Here is a 23,322-nt window from a genome sequence, read left to right as displayed (position 1 = left end):
GAAGATGGCAAAATCCCAAGTCTTGACTAAAGAAAAAGTTGCTGGAACTAAGTCAGGGAGGAAGTCAAACAAAATATCCAAAATCAGCGAATGCTTGTACACGCCCACTTGAACACCACCAAGCCAGTGTCAATAAAGCTTTCAGTGCATCCGTGTTGGGATTTTCTCATTTATGCAGAACATCAGCATCTTCCAAAACAAACTCTCCTTCTCCTTGCAAAACTACAGGAAAATGTTTCCCTTCCTTTAATTATCCTACCAATTAAAAGGTAGAATATTGAAATTAACTAGAGAACATTTTGTGTTTTCCCTATTCCCAAATATTTCCTTGCTTCTCACTTGTTCACCTCCTTCTTCATGGACATGTAAGCTAATTCTTCAGAAGTACTCATCAGCAAAGACCCTTTTGAGTGCCAAGGTTTTCAAAATCTCATTTCCCAGAAACTTTATAGGCATGCATTATAACACCTGCCAATAGCACCTCAGATGAGAATTTTGGTAAAGATGGACCCTAATTAATATTTAAATGGAGTATTACACAGTGAAGGTGTTGAATTTAGTCTACAAAGCAGCCTGCAACTGTTCGGACTTACCAGAGAAGAGGTTTTTTTCTTAGACAATCCAGCAGCTATTTCCATATTCCAGATTTCTCCTAACTATGCGTTGTGTTGGCAGAATGACAGTCTAACTGTAGTGCTATCGTCAACATAGAATACAAAAGGGGAGTCAGCTTGATAGGTTAAAGAGACAACCAATGTAAAGAAACATAAGCAATTAATTATGGAGTGCTGCATTTCCTGAATTTATTCATTGGTTAAATATAAAATGATTGTGTGCTTTCTTTTTTTCACAAACTGATTGCTTTATTTTTTTAAAATATACTTAAGGAAGTTCTGTGTAGACTCTGTTAGTCCATTTATCTTTACCATATATAACAACAGCAACAATGTGAAATTCAGGATTTTCATTATATTAAATATCATTGCAGAAGAAATTATTTGCTTTGAAGTCAGACCTTTTGGTCATTTGGTCATCATTTCCATTATCCATCAGGAAGATTCAGTCACCTCACTTGTCTTAGCTCTGTCCCTGTATCATACAACTGCCATTCTGTATCCTCTGGCAGAGGCAGTCCTTGAACTCCAAACTGTTGGAGAGTGAAGATGTTCTGGGGAGGCATCACCGTATGCCTGTTTCACATATTTCTAGGTATCTGGTCACTGTCTATATGGGCAGATGTTACAGAGCCAGATGTACCTTTAGATTTGACGCAATATAACATAGGCAAGAGATCTTATGATTCACGTTAGTATCTGCCCTCTGCAGCAACCTGCACTGCACCATAACTCAAAGATCACAATCAAAGCCATTTCAGTAGTATACAAAAATTAGTAAGGGTCCCAAGAGCAGCTGACCTGTGGTAGTAACTGTCAGTAGATACACACAGGTTTAATGTCCTTAGCCTACCCTTAATGCCACATTGAGAGTGAATCTTAAATTTTTCACTGAAGTGTGGCATTACCACAAGCTAAGGTCTTTCTAGGCAGAGTTAGTGGTTTCTCAGCTTACACCACTTTTGCCTCACCACATTTACAGCATGTTAGAACTGAAAATACTTTACTTTCAGAAGTGGAATATATTTAATTATGAAAAGTGTATATTAGTTTTTCTCTCTGTTGCAGACCTATGAGGCAACAGCATAATTTGTAAAAAGAAAGAATTGGAGAGTGCAGGCTCAAAGATGTGTGTAGTCTTCCAGGTAGATTAGCAGGGACAGATGTTAGGTCAGCTATGGCCAGACAGAGCAGTAAAGATTGCCCACTCTAAACAATCGTGGAGAAGTACTGCAGGAACAGCATCTTCAGAGATAAAGGGAGCTTTGCAGAAGCTGTGTTAAAATTTACTTGTCTGCAAGGGGAAGGTTCTCCATGTTCCCAGTCTGAAGTACTCGGAGAATTTCTCCATAAAGCACGCTTTCTTATGCTTTACATTGGGATAACTGAAACTTATTTTTATTTCTGTTCACCATTAGTTGACTTCAAAGGTATTTTATAAATGAGAAATTTCTGACAGTCAAAGCATCTATTTCCTTTATGGTCTGTTTTTACTTGCTGAAAGATTTTCTTATGAAAATTCTATTTCAAGATTTTCTTACATTCCTAATTTTGTACCTGTGAAAAGAAAAGCATACACTGAATATTAATCAAGCCCTAATTCTGTCTTTAAGGTCAAACAGGATTTCTGAAGTTGATATATTTGACAAAGTCATATCCACATCTTAAAAGCAGATATGAGAAATGCCAAATGATTCCAGTTCTAACTGCAAAGCCAAGAGAAAACACCTTTGCACAGAACATTTCAGTTGTTTTCGATAAATTACTCAAGTTCATTTTCCATGGTAGATAGTGAATATACAATAACAGTTTCAACTACAATGTCATAAGTGTTGTGTTACCATAAATTAACTCACTTACCAGTCAGCAACATCTGACAATGTACAAATTATTACCAGCAAATAACAATTTTCTATCCCTCCCTCAGCACGGCATGTAAGAACAACAACCTGCCTTGCCTACTTGTGACATTCAACAGCTTTAGTAGAGGTATATCACAGTGCATTAATATTTCACTACCCCTTTTTGGCTTCATTCAGGGCGGGGAGTGTGTGGAAACCTGCATGGTTTTGCCATGCATTCTATTGCTCCAGATATACTGTTCTTTCAGTGTTCATGATTGTGTAAGATCAAGATGTCGTCCTTCAGGGAAAGAGAAGCCAACTCATTGAAGCAGAATATCACTGGATGGCCCATTCATCTGGCATTGTTGAAGTCCCCTGACAAACAAGAGTGTCCAGTAACAACTGATACTTGGACTAAGAGTAGAAAACATTATTTCTCATCTACTGAGCCCTAGAGAATCATTTCCCAAAAATTTGGTGGCCAAACCTCACTTCAGAAATTAGACAACATTTGCACCTTGCAATGTATTAGTGTGGACTCTGTAGTCCACTTTTATCTTTCAGTTTCCTCCTTGAGACTACTGTCCTAGGGAGCAAAGAATAGACTTGTCTCTAAGTCCAGCTGATAGCATGGTACAACCATATTGATTAGTGAAGGAAGAAATCATGGTCAGCCCTACTGCTAGCTTCTCATAGGGGAAGGATGCATTAGTACTAATGCGTTAATCTCCTTTGGAAAGGAAACAGGAGATAAGAGCCTCCTCCCAAGGAGAAAACATTGAAAAGGTCATATTTTTATAGCAAACTGAAGAGCAAATATGAGCATGGAGGCAATTTTGTGCCAAATCCTATTTTGAGTGCTTCTTTTTTGTTTTTCTGAAGCAAAAATATCGTCTGAGCCGATTTTTTTCATTTTTGTGCTTAGTCCATGGTTTACCACCTTTCATGATGAATAAAGTAAAATGTGGCTATTTTTTATGAAAAATTGCCTTTTGTACTTAAAGAAAATGTCCTTGTCATTTTTTGCATACTGCTTAGTTCAAAAGGAGTTATTTGGCAAGCTTCAAATGCTGTATGTATGTAGTCAAAGGGGAAGATTTCATACTTGAATGAGTTTAGAAGTAGTAGATAAGACACAAATGCATTAACACATAAAATCAACATATTCTAGAACGTAAGTCATAGCTACATCTATGAGCCAATGTGGAACACGTTATTTATAAAAATTCTGATTTAATGTTCCAATGCAAAAGGACTACAAGTATGCTTAAGGTACTAGAATGTCAAGGCTTCAGGTACTGATCCAGCTCTGTGAAGGCAACAAGAAGTCTCTGGGTATTGAATTAGGTACTAAGCACATAGAAAATGCATCCTGGCATCCTGGGAAGTGCTAAAATGTGTTTAACAATCAAAACAATTTCCTTGTCTTTTCAGCACTTCTGATCAAACCTTACCACTATGCAAACACAGATGCAGTTAGGTTACTGATTACACAGTCAACTAATTATTAAAAAAACTCCACCACCATGCCATTTTCTTTAAAATATCATACCAAACATGACACTTTACTATTTTTGCTTTTTAAATGTACATGTTTACATTTTTAAAGGAAATCACTCTTAAAAAAAATCCTTTAAAATAATATTTTTGTGACATTAGATTAAGAAATTCATACTCACCAAAACATCAAGCAATTCAATGTTATGATTCCCGTGGCAAATACAACATCCACATTGCACACAGGACTGAAAATAGCTGCCAAAGGAAGTATTAAAAAATTCTCTGCAAGGTAAAAGGGAACTAAGTTAAAATCCCTGTGAGAATCATCACTTTGAATTCCTTGACTACTCTGTGCATGTACATTCTTATCATGACATCGCACAGACATAATTTTTTGCATTTCATACTACACTTTCACTACATTTGTAACACCAGAATATTTCACTGTGAATGCTAAGAACTGGATTCTGATACCTTGTTCTTATGGAAAAGGCTTACAAGAGCAGAAGCTGAGCTGTATTAATTTATTGTCATGATGAAGGGGATAGTGAGAATCAGAACTGACACTAACTCTTTCCATTTTCTTCGCTACTTTTTGATTGCAATCATTGTGGTCTCAACGGATGTCATATCCATAACAGGCACACCGGCATTTGAAGCAGTTTATTGAGGCTGGAAAACAATTCTGATAAAAATGTGCTGCTGCCAGAACTTGGCATATTAGTGTGTCTGAAAAGATTGCCAAGATTGGCATTTTGCCTATGTTGCCCAGGGCCACAGAAGATTGACACAAACTAAAAATAGTTGAAAAGATCAAATGTGTTTGTTTCTATGAGGCACTTTTCTCTTCTTTTAAAACACAACTTGCCTGTCAGACCACAAGTGCCTAATACGACAAGGTGCTGATGAGTTCAGGAATGGTGGTGGGGATCACAAGGGTTTTGAATGGTTTGAAAGCACTCTACAGAACTGGACCTATAGCACATGTTGATATGCAAAATGTTATGTACAAAGTGGAATTCTAAAAAGAGACAAAGGAGTCAGAAAAGCATATCTCAGTGAAATTCATACATCATTTAGAAGTTGATGGAGAAAATTAAAAGCAGGGGGTTAGTATTTGGTCAGGTTTTTGATCAAGTATTAAGTGCTGTGGCCTTCCTATACCCATGGAAAATTCAAAACTTGAGACACACACAATCTGAGTACATGGTATGCAATTCTCTCTGGTTTCAAAAAGACCTTCTTCAGATTTTTGAAAAGGTAAAATTGTGTTTGCCCCATGTGTCACAGGACCATTTGGATGGATGCAGACAGACATACACAAAATTATTCATTTCCTTCCAATTTTTAAATCATTTTGCTTCTAGTGTTTTGTGCTTTCCTCCTGTAAGTCATCATAAACCAAAGTTATACAGGTAAAAATGTGTGTAGAATGCCAATTTCCAAATCAATTACAATTGCCTATTGAGACAGATGTAACAAGATCACAACCAATATCAACAGAGAATATTTCAGAATGTAAAGATTACATTTTTAATTGACTATTCTAGGATATGAAGGAAAGATAAGCATGGGACAGCATTCTAGTGAACATTTTATAAATAGAAGAAGATGTTCACTCTGAGTTCAGATGATTACTAACTGTGAACTCTTTAAAAACTTTAGAAGTTAATGCAGTCTTGGAGAAGAAAGAACCTAGACTATACACAGAAAGTAGTAGGTTGGGCAGTCTTCCAATATTTACCAATTCGGACAGTTTCTGCCCAGATCTTTACCTAAATTCCTTTGAACCAGGAGAACTTTGTAATTTACAAATTCATATTGCATAATTGCAAAAACTCATGGGAATTTTAGGTTCCTTATAGTAGGTTTTCATAGAGCTGCCAGAACCTCCTCTTGGATTTTGTACATACAGATGATATAATTGCTTCAAACTAAAATCTGAAGGTTTCTGGCACCTGAAGGAACTAAAAGGATAGCAAAACTTTAAGTGACTTCAGAGAGGTAGAACCAGGATCAAATTTCCTATCAATTCCAATTAAATTTTACATGGAATTAATACAAAATTAGGTCTGTAGGCTACAAATCTGTCTCTGTGGAAGGATACTGGGTGTTTGACAAGCAAGAAAAGCATTCTCACTAGAAAGCTGTTTCTAGTAACCAGTTATAATGGGAGCAGGACTGTATCTGAGAGACATGATTTTCAAAGCCACTGCCACTCAGCTGTGGAAGATTGTGGGTTCAATTTTTTTTTAATCTGATACAGACTAAGTACTGAGTTTCTCAAGAGAAGTAAATACGAAATTTTTTTCTGAAGAGCCAATAAAACTTCATTCTACAAACTTCTTTCAAATGCTGATCCACACATTTCTAGTTACTGGTTGTTGGGCAGCTGCCAAGTCATCACAGTGACTGACATCTTTTTCCTTTCCCCATATACTTTTGACTTTAAAAAATGCTTATTTGGTGCATCACTAGCAGTTTTCTAAACACTGGTTACTCTGCCCTATAGACCTCTGAGTGAAATTAGACTCTCCTGGCCCATAGAGGCAGATTCTCCATTTATTATTTCTGCAATATCGGCTCTCCCTGCCTCTTCCAGAACAACAGCGGGGTGGATGCTACAAATCACAGACCCCATTGAACTTTCATATTTACAGCCCTCTTCCCTGATACTTGCAGATATTGTGGCATAGAGTAATAATAAATAATGCTCTTGATGTTGTAGTACAAATAGTTCTCCAAAAACTCTTCAGTTAGCCTTCTCTCTTTTTCCCTTCCTCTCAGGAAGGATTATGTGTTCTTCTGAGGAACACATTTGATACGTCCATCAAGTTTTCTTCTTCATTTTGCTAGCAGTAGTGGAGCTTGTCTCTGCTGGTGGCTGTGATTGCATCTGCATGTTATTGACCTATTACTTATAGAGATTGTTGGCATATGTGGATGACTTACTACTAGAAGTTTCATACTTAAAGTTGGCCATATGGGAAATAGCCCCGTGATTACTGGGAAAGAGGTTAAAGATATCAATGCAATTTTGTTGTCTCCACTGAGGGATTCATGGATTGTAAATGACCTTTCTTGTGTCTCAGTATCTACATAGCTAGAAATATATGTTAACAGAGAGCTGTCGCCAGTCTCGTGCAGTAAGAGACATCCTGATCCAATTAGATTGTCACTGATGGATTCATGTTTGCAATACATTTTGGTCCCCAATTTGTACTCTGGACAAAAAACTAATTCCAACTTTCACCAGTTCTTCATAAATAAAAACATACAAGCACAATAAATGCACGTTGTTAGTGAAACAAGAGGATACAGTGGTACTTTTAGTTTCTTCCATATTATTGCACAGCTGTCACTAAAATAAGAAGAAAGCTATTTGAAGGGACATTTTCACTTTACATGTGCTAAAGAGAGAAGTTATTAAAATGTTCTCTATCATGAAAATTTGTAGTATATCTGATTTTATGCCCTCTCTTTAAAAGTAATGAGGAGTTTTCCTGCTAAACCAAATGTTTTGATCACAAGGCAAAGCAGAGCAAAATTTATCTCATGCCGTGTTCATGAATGGCACTTAACACAAAGGTTTCTAGGGCTGGGGTCTCTACTTTCTGTCAAAATAAAAATATTAATGCACAGTAGATCTTTTTAGCAGTTACACATTTAGACATGTTCCAGTGTTCAAGCACATTTTCACAAGCAACAGACTTTACCTATCTACTCTTACACAGGACTCCAGACAACTGTGACATCTACCTTGGAGTCAATTACAAAACCTTACTGAAGTGGAGGGCTCAGACCTAAGACCTAAAAGCTACAAAAGCTTTATAAAGTTAACAACTCTCACCTGAATCATCATAACACTCAACACGCACACTCTACCTCAAATCCAACATAACGACACTGAGCTTAGACTATCCTTTGAGTTTCAATGTAAATCCCATTATCTTGCAATTGGGATAGATTAAGAATATACATACTAGCTGTGCCTGTTGATCAGATGACTTATGACTTCTGATCACTAAAGCAGGATCAGGATCAGGTCCCCAGGACTCAGTACAAAGCCTGTAGATAACTGTTGGAGCTTTACTATTAACTTACATAGAACCTAACTGAATAAGCATAATTAAGGACAAAATTGGCATGACATAGTTTTTCAAATGAAAATATTTCTGCTGTATTATTTTTTTGCAATATCAAAAGCCCACCAGCTGGGTTTATTAACACGAATGTAATGGTTATCCTCTCCCAACATTGCAGCCCCTCAAACTTAGGCTGAGACCTAGAAGACTCACAGTGTGCATCTGACTTAAAAATTACACTAGAATCAGATCTTACATGTTTAGATTCCTGCTACATCTTGCTTTGCTGCACACTGTCATCAACACTCACACAGCACAGTGCCAGGTGCAGTTTCCTCTCCATTATACTATGCCTTCAAGTATGTTCTCTGAGATATCATTCTCACACTCTGGAAAAGGAAATTTTCAAAGGCTTCTGAGAACATTTGAGACCTTCATAGAAAAGTTCTCCTGATATTGTTAGCAAATGTTCTCCCATAGCTGAAGGTACTGAAGGTAAAACTTGGTCTAATCAGTAAAGCAATCAGGTATGTCTATTAAAATACATTTTTGCTGAATTCAGCATGAATAGTCACCTGATCTCCTGAGAGGAGTTTTTGGTCTCATGAGAAAGGGACAGTTTATAGAGCTACTTTTCAGTCAGTGTTGAGCAACACAGCTGTTCCTCCCTATAACTTGCTGTTGTTGTTGTGGCAAGTACTTAATTCTTTGCTTTTGTAAACAATGAATACAGTCATGCACTACTGCTCTACTTAACTGGGTTCTTTGTAAATCTATTATTTAACAGAAAAAGAAGAAAATATGAGAGTACTTTATCCTGGTTTATCGCAGCCCTTTAACAGCACTGGAAATGCTCCATTAAGAAATTGTAGTCACATTATTTGCTGTAGGATGGATTAATCAAAAAAAGAAAATTCCTTTAAAGGCATTAACCTTTGCAAAAAATTGCAGATGGCTGTAATGACAATTTGCATGCCTTATGTATTAAACAATGTATAAAGTGCCTGATCCAGCAAAAAATATACATAGCCTTATGGACCATGCAAGCTCTGGATGCTGGTTCCACAGCAGGTGAGTTGATATATTCAGATGAAAGGTCAAACTGCAGCAGAAAGCAAGTACCTCAAGTACAAGTTGTGAATGGACTCCCTGTGTCCATCTGCCACCACCCCTGGTCTCTAGATGGTCTGCCCACTGAGAGCCATGTGAATTACAAGACTTCTATTTCCCTGCTCCCCTCCTCTCCTCTCTCATTCCTTTCTTCTGTTCCTCAGGACTGTGAACAATACACTGCTTCTTCACAACCTGTCTTCACAGCTATCTTCTGCTTTCCTGCTCCTTAAATATGCAGAGCCAACAATAAACAAATCCACTGGCACAGGAATAACCTGGGTTTCAAAGCCAATCACCAACTCAGCGTAATTCATGCTGATACCTGTTTGTCCCTGATGACAATAACAGCATATTTCTCCATACCAAATAAGCTTTAAATGTCTGGATGTTTCATTATCATTATTTGGGTAATCAGAAGAGATCAACTTTGTCTAACGGTTTATCCTCATCCACTTAAACTACTTTGTGAGACAACTGACCCAAACTTTATCCTTGTAGTACATTTCCTGTACGGTATCTATACCAACACCCCATTCATATTTAGCAGTAAAAAGCAGAACTTTGAAACGGTTTGAAAGTAGTTCATATTGGCTCACAGAAGTGCCCATTATCCACAGGCTCAACTGGTGTCTGTATGAATGACTCAAATCTACTGTCTACAAAAGCGGACTAAAAAATGAGGTTCGAGGCATATCATCCTTTAAAATGGATTAGAGTTATTTTTAAAATTGTGTATTTCTGCTCTGTCCCAGGTGAAAAAAGGAAAAGAGAAGGCAGTAAAAAGTGAAGAAATACAAAGCACAGCTCATGAGAAATATTAAATATTTGCCCTAGGTTCAGTTGCAATTTTTGGTGGAGGTTGGTTGATATCTAGTTCTGTTTGTCAAAGCTTGATTCTTACAGGGAGGATTTCTAAAAATAGATACAAGAAAATATTACTTTTCCTTTCTCTAAATGCATGCAAACATTTCATTTACATGTTCTAACTAGTTACTGTGCATGCACATGCTTCATTATTGCAACCAATCATAACTCTACAGGTATTATTAAAAATCTTGTCATGTACATGGGAGGTTTTAAATCAGACAATTAATTACTTTTAGGAGTGGGGTACTTTTTCTAAGATGAAAAGAAACATTTAAGTTAGTCAAGATATCTTATTACTTCTCCATAATATACAGAGCTTTACGGAAAGATTAGGTTTATTAAGTCAGACTCACAATGCAGGCTTTCAACACTGCCATTTCCAATAAGTACACATTTGTTTAATATTAAAGTTCCCTTTCAAAACAAAGTAGTTAAGCCTACCCTCACATTTATACATCTGCAGTTTGTTTGATAACTTACAACATAATTACAGGCTGTCCTCCCACTAAATGCTGTATTCAGACTTATGAAACAAGGTGGTAAAATATGCACTGGAGTCTGAGTACTAAGCCCGTAATTTACCACAAGCACTAGGAAGAAAAGAAACGGAGGGGAACCCTGCTATTTAAACTGCTCAGTTATCATGTTTCCCTCCCCCACACATGCAGTAGCATATAACCCTTTCATATTTCAATTTTACATTTCCCAAACTGTCATCTTCTCATGTTTCAAGTTCATTTGAAATGCAATCTGTTTATCAGAGCAGCAGTGAATGCTTTTGCAGATCACGAGAGAGCTGTCTCTCCCCACTAACAAATAGGTCTGTGGCAAATGGGTTAGTGAAATAAAGCAGGCGTTGCAGGGTTAAGAAAAGTGTCCAGAGAGTTATGGAAGGGAGAGGTGTTCAGCCCCTTTCTTACCTCCGGTGTTCAAGCAGTGAGAGTGTATCCTCCCTCTCTGTTGGAGATGCAGCTAAAATAACTAAGTAAAGTCCCATGTAGAACTGGAGCATGTGGAAAATGAGAGATTGACCTCATTTCAGCCATTTCAGCCAAGTTTCTCACAGAGGGTGGCCCAGACCAGGGGATACACTGAAGAGGCCAGCCACCCAGTGCCCTGTGATGCTTACTGGGGGATGCCTCATCACTCCTATCCTTTCTGCAGGGCTGCTTGCTCAGGTAGAGAGCAGGGCTCACATGGTACCTGAACTTTGCCCTGCCTTTCCCTCCAGCCCCAGCTTGCAGGGTCCTTGGGGTAGGAAGATCTTATGCTCTCCTTTTCTCAGCAGCTGCAAGCCATTAGCCAGGAACAGTGCTTTCAGGCAATCACATTCTCTTTCTTTTTTTCTTTTTTTTTTTGTCTGTTTTACTATCCCATCATACTTCACTAGCAATCACAGGTTCTGAATTGTGATTTTCTGTGATATGTACATGTAAAGCTTGCCTTGCAGCAGCGTCCTTAGAACAACTCCATTCTGTAAATACACCAGTTCACTTGGTGCTACTCCAGCATTTGTCTCAGTCACTACCTACAACTGTAGCAAATTATCAAAGTTTTAGATTTTAAAAACTGAAAGTCACATCTTCACATATACTATTTACTAAACACATCTGTACTATAAAAAATAATTACTATTAAAGGCATACTTATTTTTCACTATGTTTTTTCTAACTTGTCGCCCCCCAAACCTGCATCATAAATATCAATGAAAACACAGACACTTTTAATTCCATTTTAGAATCTCTAAGCTACATTTGACAGGTTGCAAACATGAAAGAAGAATAACATCTTAAATGTAGGTGTATGACTTTCATAACAATAGCAGATTTGTCATGGAAGGGAGGGAGATAATATCCTGAAAGCTGGGTGCTTTAGTGTCCTTGTTTGCTAAAGCATGTCCATAAAGTGATCCAAAGAAACCTAGGTCCATCCCCACTTATTCTGGAGTATTGTGAAATATCAAGAAAATTAGAAAAGCATATTCAAACCCATTTACTCACTAAGCTTCCTCTTAGTTCTCATACCGCTTTACTCAAGGCCACCCACCTCAGATTTTTTTATGAGCTTTCAAAGATAAATAAAGGATGTTTTTCACATGCTAGAATCCAGACTGGTTTTGTCAACATGCTATACAAGCAGAAAAAAATGGTAAAGACACAAACTACCAAGAAGCTACTGAAATCTGTTGAAATTTTGTCTCCAGCAATTACATCCAAATGTGCAGCCTTACTGAGAGTCTACCTTCTATGGGAGCTAAACCAAAGTGGTATCTGACAATGTCTGAAATAATATGAGAACCTTTAAAGCACAGCTTTGAAAAGGTAACAGCTTTGAAAAGGTAACAGCTTTTCTGCTCTGTATGGATGCAACATCTAAAATGTGACTAGGACACTAGGCTCCCAATAGGTGTCCCTATTTCACTACAGTCACTTGAGCCAGGGCTCGTGTAGAACATTCAAGTCCCATCACCTCCTCTAGAAAAAAAGATTAAAAGGTGTTAATGGAAAAGACAGATATAAAAATACAGACAGAGAAAAGGGAAAACCAGAGGACTCCATGTTACTCTGTTTCTTCCGGTATTTTTTTTGCAAGCTCTTTTTCAAACTGTGTTGAAGAGCTGAGAAATTCAGTGCAAGTGTTGCAATATCAGCAGAAAAATATGGCACTACTGTAAAAGAAAGGATGTGAGGGAGCCTGTCAAAGTGCTTGATTCTTAAAAAATAAATCAGACTTATTTTTAAAGTAAAGTTCCTATATAAAATACACTACAATTTACATATGTGTACCTCACTATTATGTGAAAAGCTGGCCACTTGCTTGACTGAGTGCCTATATAATCTGAATCATAGCACGTATGATTTATGCTTCCTTCCCTAAGCCTTTCCCCAGAAAAATGACTCCTTGGACATATAGTGCAATACTCCAGCTGTCCTTCTCTTCTTTCCCCATCTATCAATTACCCAGAAAATATTCTTCAATGCAGTGGTGAAACATGAGCTGTGATATATTAAGGCCACCTAGAAGAGAGACGTTCTCTATGACACAGGTTTTTATTTGGGCACTTAATTCCTTTAGGTTTTGTATCATTGCCTAATTAAAGACTGTCTGTATTTGAAATAGAATCAATTAAAACAAGAATGTGATGACGTCCAGAAAAGGAAAGGGAACAGATTATAAGTAACTTCTGAAAAGACATTTCACATCTGTGAACTGACCCACCCAGCATGAAAACAAAAACAGGAAGGCACACACAACTCTTTATTTTACGGTCTGCCTAATTATCCAACTGTACCTTTTGTCCCATGTAATTAAGTCTGCTACGAGGGAGGGAATGGTGCTTATGGCTAGATTCACAAGAAGGTCTACTGAACAGTGTGTTTTGATGATTGGCAGTATTTTTATTTTGTCTTGCTTTCTGCCAGTAATAGGAATCAGCTGCTGACATATGTACTATGAGAGTTAAATTACTAAGTGGCTGGGCACTATACTGCCTGTTGCTTCTTCAAAGTTCAACAGCAATGATCTTTGGCAGCAGAGCACTCTCATTTCCACAGCTAATGCACTGATTTGGTGTTTACTCACACTACTCTGTTTCATGATGGCACCTTAAGTGTTTCATCATGGTGAGCTCCATGAAAAATTGTGATATGACAACAAAAGTGCAGCTAAATTCACTTTGAAGTTCTTTGATCTGGGAGCCTGAAGTGAAAGGTCTGGTCTTGATGTAGCACTCCTCACTGCTCCCAGACTGAAGTGCTGGTTGTAGCACCCATTAGCTGGACTTTCAACACATGCCTTCTCTCCAGATATGGCTCTTTGCCAGAGGGAGGGCACAAGAGTGCCTACAAACTGGAGAGATTATTCAATTATTTATATCTAATGATACAGGCAAGGGCGGATGCTGTCTTCACAGAACAGCCACGTGTAAGGCAGGAGAGGTCAACAAATTCTGCTGCAAAGACTGGTAGTGGGAGGAACAGGGTTACCTCTCAGCACCCTGGGTCCACCCCTTAACCCAGAGCAGGTTGGGAAACCAAGGTCCTATGTGGCCTCTGATATAAAGAAAGGTTGCTGCAGTGCTGGGGAGAAAGAGGAATTAAAATCCTACACAGCCAAGGTTCAGAAACTTAGTAAACTGCTAACACTTTGGCAATCCTGATTCAAGCTTAGGGAAACCCAGTGCCGGGGGTGCCCTTGTCCTATTACAAGCCCTCCCTTTTGCCATTAGGAAAGATTTCCTTCTTTTAATGTCATTATTATAAATAAATCTATAGCTCATGCAGAGTGGAAGCATGTTTATGAAAGTAATATTTTTGCATTGTCACTTATCAGAATACAACTGCACTAAAATAGAGACCCTATAGTTACATATTCACACACAAAAAAAAGCAAAATTTTCCATGCCACCTACTGACTTGTCTGGTCCTGGGGTGCATCTTATAAAGAATTAACTTGGGTTAAGAAACTCATAATAGTCAAGAGTGAGTTTTCAATAATTTCAGACACTATCAGTTACAGTAGAAGCCCGAACACAATGTTAGACTTACAAAAATATATTCACAGGCTACATCCAGTACTACTGATGTCTTCCATTCATCATTAAATAAGTTAAGAATGTTTTCCATTCATCATTAAATAAGTTATGAATGAGGATGGAGTATGCTGAAGAGCTGTTAGGGAAGGCAACACTACCACAAAGTATTCATATTCAAAGCAGACTTCAAAATGGATTACAAGTGTGGGAAATAGTATAACATAGCAGTCAACAAGCCAAGGATAAAGACAGTAATCTACACCCTAAATGCTCCTTCAAAACAAGGCTAATCAGACCATTGCCAATACTTAACAAACAAACTATTTCAGACAGTGTCAGCTTCCCAGACAGTCACTAATGCTGACTGACATGCAAAGTGACTGTGGAAATATCAAACAATAGTCCAGTTCCTGAGGTCCTTACTCATACATTTAACTCAGTTGTTACTAGGGCAATGTTTTTTATTGAAGTCAATCCATTCTGACACCCTGATCTGAACGCTTGTTGGACTTGGCAGTAATAATTCCTTCTGCTTCTTTTCATGTGTTATCCCTTCAGCCTTGATCCTTTCATCTGTGTCCCCTGTAGGAATGATGTGAAATCCTTACTCTATTTTCAATTATTGAGACATCTGGAGATGGCAGTGAAGAGTCATGACAACCAAAATATAACAAAGGACGCTAAATTTAAAATGCAATTTGACCTAATAATTTCAGAAAGAATAGATTCCTATGATTATAAATATATCATCTGATAATCTACTGGTTCTCACTATCCGAAGTATGCTTAATTCAACTGAATGCAATATCTTTTCTCTTGCAGACATTTTGGATTTAAGTAATAAGATTTAAATGGTGATGAAAACTCAGGACTTTTTTGTTGAAAACACCTCTACCATTTGAGAAACAAGTAAATAAAAATCCCAGGTCTCTGTCAAACTACTACTGTACAGATTTTACATCAATTTGAAATTTCAGTGAAGTGAAGATGGGGTACAAAACATAGACATACAAACTGTAGAACTCTTTTTTCTGCATAGAAAGAGTATTGATTATTATTGTCAATCTCTTATATAAACAGTCCATGCAGCATAATTGAAAAAAACAAAACATGGAAATATTAGATGATGTTTAAATTCAGGATGATAGAGAAATACTGACAACAAACATTTTGGTACCTTGTGTCATGGGTCACAGTGAAGGCTACAGTCCTGGCAACTTAGCAGAACATCTATGTTCTGCTTGCAAAAGGGGAGGATCGAATATGTTTTGTCATGCTTCCAAGGCAAACTCTCTGTAAATCAGTGTATCAGCCAGATCTATTTCTACCAGCAGAATAGAATATTCTGAGTGTTTATGGTTTTTTATGTAGCCCACTGTAAATTCCTTTTCTCCAGCCCACTGGGTCTCATTCTACCACTGTGTGATGTAACGTCAGTGCTCTGCTCCACCACTTGTCAGCTGCGACCTTGTAGGCATGAGAGGCACCCTGCCTAAATTCTCAGCAATCATCTCCTTTCAGGGTGAGTGATTTGAAGGTTCCTGGAAGGAGGAAGGAAAGCCTGCTTTATAAGCCCGTATCATGCTGTGCAACCAGCTCACAGCTTTGTGTCATGCAAACCTTAATCTCTTCACAACCTGTCTAGTTGCATCTTAGTCTGTTCTGAATATTGTCTCTCTGCTGAGGAACCTGGATTTCTCATGATCTAATCACATCTCCTGTCATCTCAGTACAGGTTATTTCCCCTACATGTTTGTCATAGATGCACACTTAAAAATGTCAGCTAAAAACAATGTGACAGTATCAGCAAAAGGTTTTGTTTTACTGAGTGCAAACAAGCTAGCCTGTTGGGTATTCTAGCAAAATGGCATGGTCTTCTTTCCTAATCATTAATCGTAATGTTTGCCTTTTCCTTGGGACTAGTTGCTTCCTCCCTGCTTATCTTCTGAATCAGATAGTGACAGTATGTTTTTATATTGCACTGCATTTTTGTAACTCACGTAAGCTGAAAAGTTGTTTCTGTGTCAAGTTTTTTTCTGTCATTGACTACTATAAATGTAAGTCTTCATCCACTGATATTCACAAAGCATTTTTTGTGAATATCCTTGAATATACCTTCAAAAGCAATCATTCCCTCTTGCACAGAAATATAAAGGCCTTTCAAGTATATTACAACTAAAAGAGCGCACATCCTTGGGCTCTGTGTGTGGTTCCTTCTTTCCTTTTCACTGTGTTTTTATTTGAATGTTTTATTGATTTTTTCCCCTCAGATCCAAGCCCATAAAAACAGAGGAAAAAACATCTACTTGCAAGTGACAGAAAAGGAAAAGGACAGCAAGAGCCCATAACAAAGTCTGAAAGTCAAAGAAAGGGTCCCAGTGAGAGTATACGATACAGCTCTGTGTATGCAGGGCAATAAAGAGGAGAAAGAGTCTTCCTTGTATTTAACCCCACTTTGTAGGAAGAAAAATAAGGGCAGCAAACCCAGGTCTCCCCAGAAAGCAAAGAGCTAGAGGGAAAGAGGGGAAACCAAACCAAAGCTGGCACTTCACTGGGAGTGAGCTGTCCCCTGAGAAACAGAAAAAAGCTCATCCTTTCCCCATAATGGAAGGGAAGGAGGTGAGATATTGCCCTAAGGTCTGCTTGAGGAGGAGCACAGCTATACATTGTTTATACAGACATTTCAAAGTATGCACTGTTGCCTTCAGTGACACATTACTGTGAATGCATTATAGCACAGCTATCAACCTAACACAACCATTCATAACCAGGCAGGCCGAGTACTTCATTCATCACTCTATCTAGGTCTTTGCCTTTAAATCCTCTTATTTCACTACCTCAAAGGCACCTCAGTGTGTCCTAGTCAAACTGGCTGCACCATTTATCAATAACAGCAGCAGCTGCTGCCACATCTTGCAGTTACTTGGAACTGTAGCAATCCACCTGTAAGGAAACAGTGAAAAAATCAGCAAGATCATCTCAGATCTGCACAGCCTACAAAGGCAGGGCACTGGTTTAGAGAGGCCAATAGCATGCTCTAATATGGCAAATTTAAAGGAATGTGACACTGATTTCTCCTGTAGCTCTGTCCTGTAATTAAAGCTATAACCAAAGGCTCTTAGTCATTTTTTGCTCAGGCAAATTCTCACTGCAGTCAGAGGAATCTATCCAATAAAAGACCAGTGAAACCTCAGTAGCAGCCCAAAGATTTAACCCTACTTTCTTTATTTCTAATCACTCTCTTTTAGAAGAATAATTAAAGTCACTTCACATGTGAGGTGCTGTATTTGTGCTCTGGCCTAGTAAGGGAAAGAAACAAGATAACCTTGTCTGTTAGAAAATAAAAATCATGAACCAGAAGCCATGATCTTATCTTGGCTTCTGCAGCATGCCCCGATTAAAAAGTAAATCTTTCTACCATCCACAAAACAAGATGAATGAAGTCTACAGCACAGCATTCAGAGCCCAAAAGTTACAGGGGCACAGCTTGTGAGGCCACTGCAACCAGCCCCAGTGCCCAGACCTTCTTATCCTCTCCCTTTGTTACCCATCCTCCCCAACCATGCACCCCTTGGTGCTCTCCCCACCTGCCTCCTTCCCTGCCTACCTGGCAGCCGTTTCCTCCACCACTGAGAATTGGATTGTTGCCCTTATTTATTTGATTCGCTTTTTTCTAAGTGCTGGAGATGACTGCATGGGGTTGTCTTTGTCATGTCGTTACTGCTGCCGTTTATAATAACAGCACACTGGTCTCCCTGTGTATTTTCAAATGTAGTTTAAACATTAATGCTTTACATATCCTTTTCTTCTGACAGAGCTACATAGTTTTCTTCATACTATTGCATATTTACAATAATCTCTGAAATTTCAACTGTGAAAGGTACAGCACCATCAGAAGCAATCAATTAGTGATGTTATTATACTGTGATATCAAAGTGTCCTTAAAATAATGATAAAATCTTAATGTTTAAATCTTTACTTTCTTTTTGTAAACATTCAGAGGTCATTTAACACAGTTTAAAAATAATGGAATAGGTCACATAGAGGGAAAACAGTTTGAGAAACTATCTGCCTATACAGCAAAATGCTAATGCCCTTTGAAATACAAAGGCAAGGGAGTTGTTCTCTTTATTGTCTAATGTTTTGTACATTTTCAGACCCAGGTCCAGAAGTATTTATCTTTCACCTCAAAGCCTGATTGCTGTGCTAATGCTATTTAAAACTAAATGGAAGAAAATTATATTCTCCACAAGAATTTGATTGATTCCTTTCTTTGGATAGAAAAAGAAATAATAGTAATTTTTATTCACACAAAGTCCTGTATAGAAACCTCTGTGTGCAAATCACATTGGGCCTCAATAATTTGTTATTAGTTACTGGTTATAGCTGGGATAAATGCATGGGAACAGTATTTATGTAATTGTAAGCAATGTCACACTTGGATTTGGGACTTAGACCTCCTGTAGCTTTCTACAAATCATTACTCTTCGTCCAGTTTGCTCTTTTCCTGCAAATCTTTGAGTTTAAGCCAAATAGGAGTACTGTTCTCAGTCGCAGGAAGAGTCAAATTAATTCTTGGAGTGAGAAAAAAAAAAAAAGAACTCGCCATGTATCTGTATCAACTTTGTACACAATGTTTAAAGTGGCATTTGAGGAATTAAATGGGCTGAAATATTCAAGAATTATTCAAGTATTCAGTGACCCATATGATGCCTGGGTCAACATGAACACTCTTGATAGAGAGGTCCAGCATGTTTTCCTGACTTCTGACAAGCAGCAGTCCAAAGGAGATGGTTTAATACCACACAACACTCTAATTCTAATTTTTTCTCATACACTGTCTTGTGATCTTCCCCACCATGCTGAGAGCATGTACAACATAACACAGGACAATAGAACAAACTTACTGATTTGCGACGATGAGGACTTCAATTGAAAATTTTAAAACTTGTGTGAGATGCTCAGATATCACTTTCCCAGATAAGGTAGGAAAGCAGTTGAGAATAAAGATCTCATCCTATTATGCCCTTTCGATCATTATTGTTAGTGCATCTAGAAATCCACAAAATAATTTGCAAGATTTCTTTTCAGACAACTGTTCAAATAAATCATGGAGGAATATTTTAAGTTTTAGCACATTATATAAATCCAAAGCCATATTTCCTTTGCATGAAATAGGGGTCTAGAACAGTGTTTTATTTGCATATGCAGGTACCACAAATATATGTTCATATAGCTTATATGTAGATAGCTAGCTGAACACCCACTTATGAATTAAGTTTACCTGCTGCAGTTCAGAAATGCTGCATTGAAATTAGGTACTTAATTGCATACTCAAGCCTTGACTTTCTGTTTGCAGTTCTGATCTTTATTGGATTTTCCCTCGATAACAGACTCCCTAAGTACCTCAGCCACTCTATTGCAAGTATTTTCTTTCCCTTCCCAATCTTTAACTTTTATCACAGCTTCCTTGGAGCAAATACATTGTTTACTATCTCAAAGCATGTTGCAGCTCACCTGATCATTCTATTTGCAAAAGCACAAGAATCATTCTGTAGATCTCCCAGTGGTCACTAGCAAGGAACAGTCCCTTCACATGGAAGAAATTAGAACCTGCACTCATGCCCAGGGTCTGCAGAGTGGGGCATATACGTGAAGAAAGGTTCCTTGCTCCCTCGCCTCCTGGATACATGTGCAAACGTCAGGCATAATGCAGACTGCAGCGATTTTTTTTCAAAGCAACAAGAGAAGTTACTGGCTGAATCTGGACCAGGAAACAGACTTTCCAGTTTCCTCACCCAAAAGAAGACCATGCCTCTCTGGACTCATTACTTTACATACTCATTCAGATTTGGGCCTCCAGAACTAAGAATACCAAACTGTCTTACACATTTCTCCAGTTTATGATGTATGCTACAGTCCACTAGGAACAGATCTGAAATAATTATATTTCATTTCATCTCACGTCAGACAACAAGTTAGCTTAGCACATTTTAATGGAGTGGTGCACAGTGTCTCTTTCACTTAATGAGACCACATTTTGATGAGAGACTCTAGTGGGTTAAGGAATCATAACCATAATGAAATCCAAGGTTTGGGGGTTTGGTTCATTAGGCAACAAGGATAGCTATTCAGAATACTTGCTTCCAAAAAGAAATACAGATGCCAAGATTTTATATCCCTCTGGAGAGTTTTTCTGTGAACTGTCATTACTGAAGAAATGTACTTGGAGGGAGAGTAAAGGAAAGAGGGAATTCAGCTGTGCCACAACACATTTATCCATCCAAAGAGGATAAAAAGTTGGGTTCTCAGTCATGGAAAAAAAAAAAAATAGTTCATTAATCTGTTTTGATAATCTTATACTGGATAAAGAGCCGTTTCTATTTCCAGTTATCTCACATACATTCTAGGTGTGCATGCCAATGGACAGTTATATGCATCCCTTTCCATCATGTATAAAAAAAATACAAGCACAAGATATGGGCAGCATGCATTTCACCAAAACATCTCTGACAGATGTTTTCCTAGAAGAAATTAATAGTGTGCCTGCACTAGGATCAGACAGCAAGAAAAATGGAACAAATCAGCAATTTTGCACTATATGAACCTACATAAACTGCATTTTTACCTCACAATGAAAATATGACCAAGAAAAAATTGAAGGGTACTTGTGGGACATTCAATGCATTTTCATATCAATTCTCCTTACTATTATAATTTGCATAAACTAGCAAACATCCTGGTAATAGAGGAGGGAAAGGTTATGGATTATCTTGTGCAGAGATGGTCCCTCTGGGAAGGTAAGTCAAAAGCTGTACAATTTTGAGGAAGGTTGAAGCAAACCAGACAAATGAAGGCAGGAGTTTATCCTCTGGTGCATTTGCATCCATGCTTTTCCCAGGAGCTAAACTATACACATGCAGTACCAAGTAGCTGTGCTCATTTTAAAATTATTATTAAGTAGCACAGGAAAAGAAGAAAGAGTTTAAGTACTGCAAAATAAGCAATATGCCTTCCATCAGCAATAAGGGAACATTATGAAATCAGAATGGAGAGCTGGAAGCCCTGGGCATTTTTTCACTACAACAAAATGTTAAAAGTTTGAACCTGGAGTCTGGAAGAGGAACTCTGGGAACTCTGTGCCTCCTTACATGTGCATGCCATGAACCACACAAAATCTCACAGAAATAATGCCTTCAATTTGTGAACTCTAAAACCAAAGTACAGTGGATGTAGTCAAAGCATTCATTTCAAAGGTTAACATGCAGACTATACTAGTCTTCCCAGGCATAATCTTTTGGCAGAAATTATAATTAAAAGTCATAATACATGCTTTTTTTTTCAAATCCCACACTTGACTTTGATCAAAGTATCAGATTACAGGGGAAGCATAATCAACAATACTGTAAATTGCATCAAAGATTGGTGACCTTTTGGTGCAATCTTTCGGGTAAAAAATCACAGTACACAAACATGCTTTAATCTGTGTGAAACATCATGCACAAAGAAAGGTAACTCTTTGACATCAACATAATTAGCCCTGGCGTATTGACTCTACATGTCAGCCCTTGGCTGTGAGCTAACTTGTATGAGATCTTGACATAATCATGTTAAGTGCTGCCAGTTTGCGTAGCTGCCATGGATTAAACAAGAAAAATGGTATCAACAATGTAGGCGTATGTTCTCTGCCTCATGTTAATGAAGCCATTTGCACTAAAATTGTTGATATTTAGAATTTGCTTCGGTTTAATTATGAAAACAATCAATATTATAGAATCTTTGTACTTTTTTAAATAGGCCATTAATTAACCTATTGATTATTGTGGAGAGTGAGAGAAATATTCTTCCTTAAAATATATTCGCTTTTTCAAGGTCTTCCTTATCCTTTCCAGAATGCTGTGATCTACTGACAGAATAATGTTGCCTTTTTACCATATAAATAAATAGCCATAATAGCTACAGCATAATTTACGGATTATTTCAGTTCTCCTTGAACCAAGGTCTGAAAGCTGCTAAAGCCACCTGATAAAAGAAACTTGCCATCAGATGAATTTTGGATTTATAGCCACAGAAAACACTGGATTTCATTTCTCTCAACTTTATCTGGAAGTTGCATACTGACAGCGGGGACCTCTAAAGACTTTTCAACTTGGCCTGTCTCCCACCTTTTAATTTGCATACTTGATATCCTGCAATCACCTTCTGAGATCTTAGAGCAGTGCCATTTCTCCTAGCAATAAGAGATAAGAGGATGTACTTTGCACATTCCTTAAGCTTGATAGCATTAAAACACTGTAGCTTGGCATCAGTAGAAACTTCATTGCAAATGTAATACTGTGGGTTTTAATACATGCAAGGTTATAACTACCCAATTTTGATTTTTTTTTATTATTCTGGATAACACAGTATTAATGTTTATTTCAGCATGTGTCTTGGAGCTTTGATCATCTGGAGCAAAGCATCAAATTTTACCACACACACAAAATAACCATGAGACCACAGTTTAAGGCACTGACTAAGACACAGTTTCCAAATTCTCCTCTATTTATATCGCACACAGAGGAAAGTTGACTGCTGAATATGATGACGTCATAATCACGAGCTACAACCTCAGCATCAGCAACATCAATTTGAAAAATTCAGCATTATCCTTTATTGTTATAAAATACATTTACAAATGCTAATCAGTTATAAAATGACATAGAGTTAGGAATTGGCCAACTCCAGAATTTTAAATGTGTCCACATCCCAGTGCATTGCAGGGT

The 23,322-nt window shown here is 37.8% G+C and overlaps 1 protein-coding gene across 4 annotated transcripts in view; it reads right to left on the bottom strand.

Annotated features, from left to right (window-relative positions):
• Positions 1-23,322, bottom strand: part of NXPH1 (neurexophilin 1) — a 139,441-nt gene that overhangs the window by 50,903 nt on the left and 65,216 nt on the right. Inside the window, exons 1-2 of one of the 4 annotated variants that reach the window (XM_074836488.1) lie at positions 1,905-1,922; positions 594-696 (exon numbers count right to left, since the gene is read on the bottom strand). The exons of the other annotated variants lie outside the window; for them this stretch is intronic. Of the exons in view, the coding sequence (XP_074692589.1) occupies positions 594-638 (45 nt within the window). The 5' untranslated portion in view covers positions 639-696; positions 1,905-1,922. Of the gene's footprint in view, positions 1-593; positions 697-1,904; positions 1,923-23,322 lie in introns of those variants that run through there. 4 annotated transcript variants of the gene reach the window in all.

This window comes from Strix aluco, chromosome 1 (genome assembly GCF_031877795.1).
Source record: "Strix aluco isolate bStrAlu1 chromosome 1, bStrAlu1.hap1, whole genome shotgun sequence".
NCBI classification, from domain to species: domain Eukaryota; kingdom Metazoa; phylum Chordata; class Aves; order Strigiformes; family Strigidae; genus Strix; species Strix aluco.
Note: the sequence above shows the minus strand (reverse complement) of the source record. Positions and strands in the feature narration are given on the sequence as shown.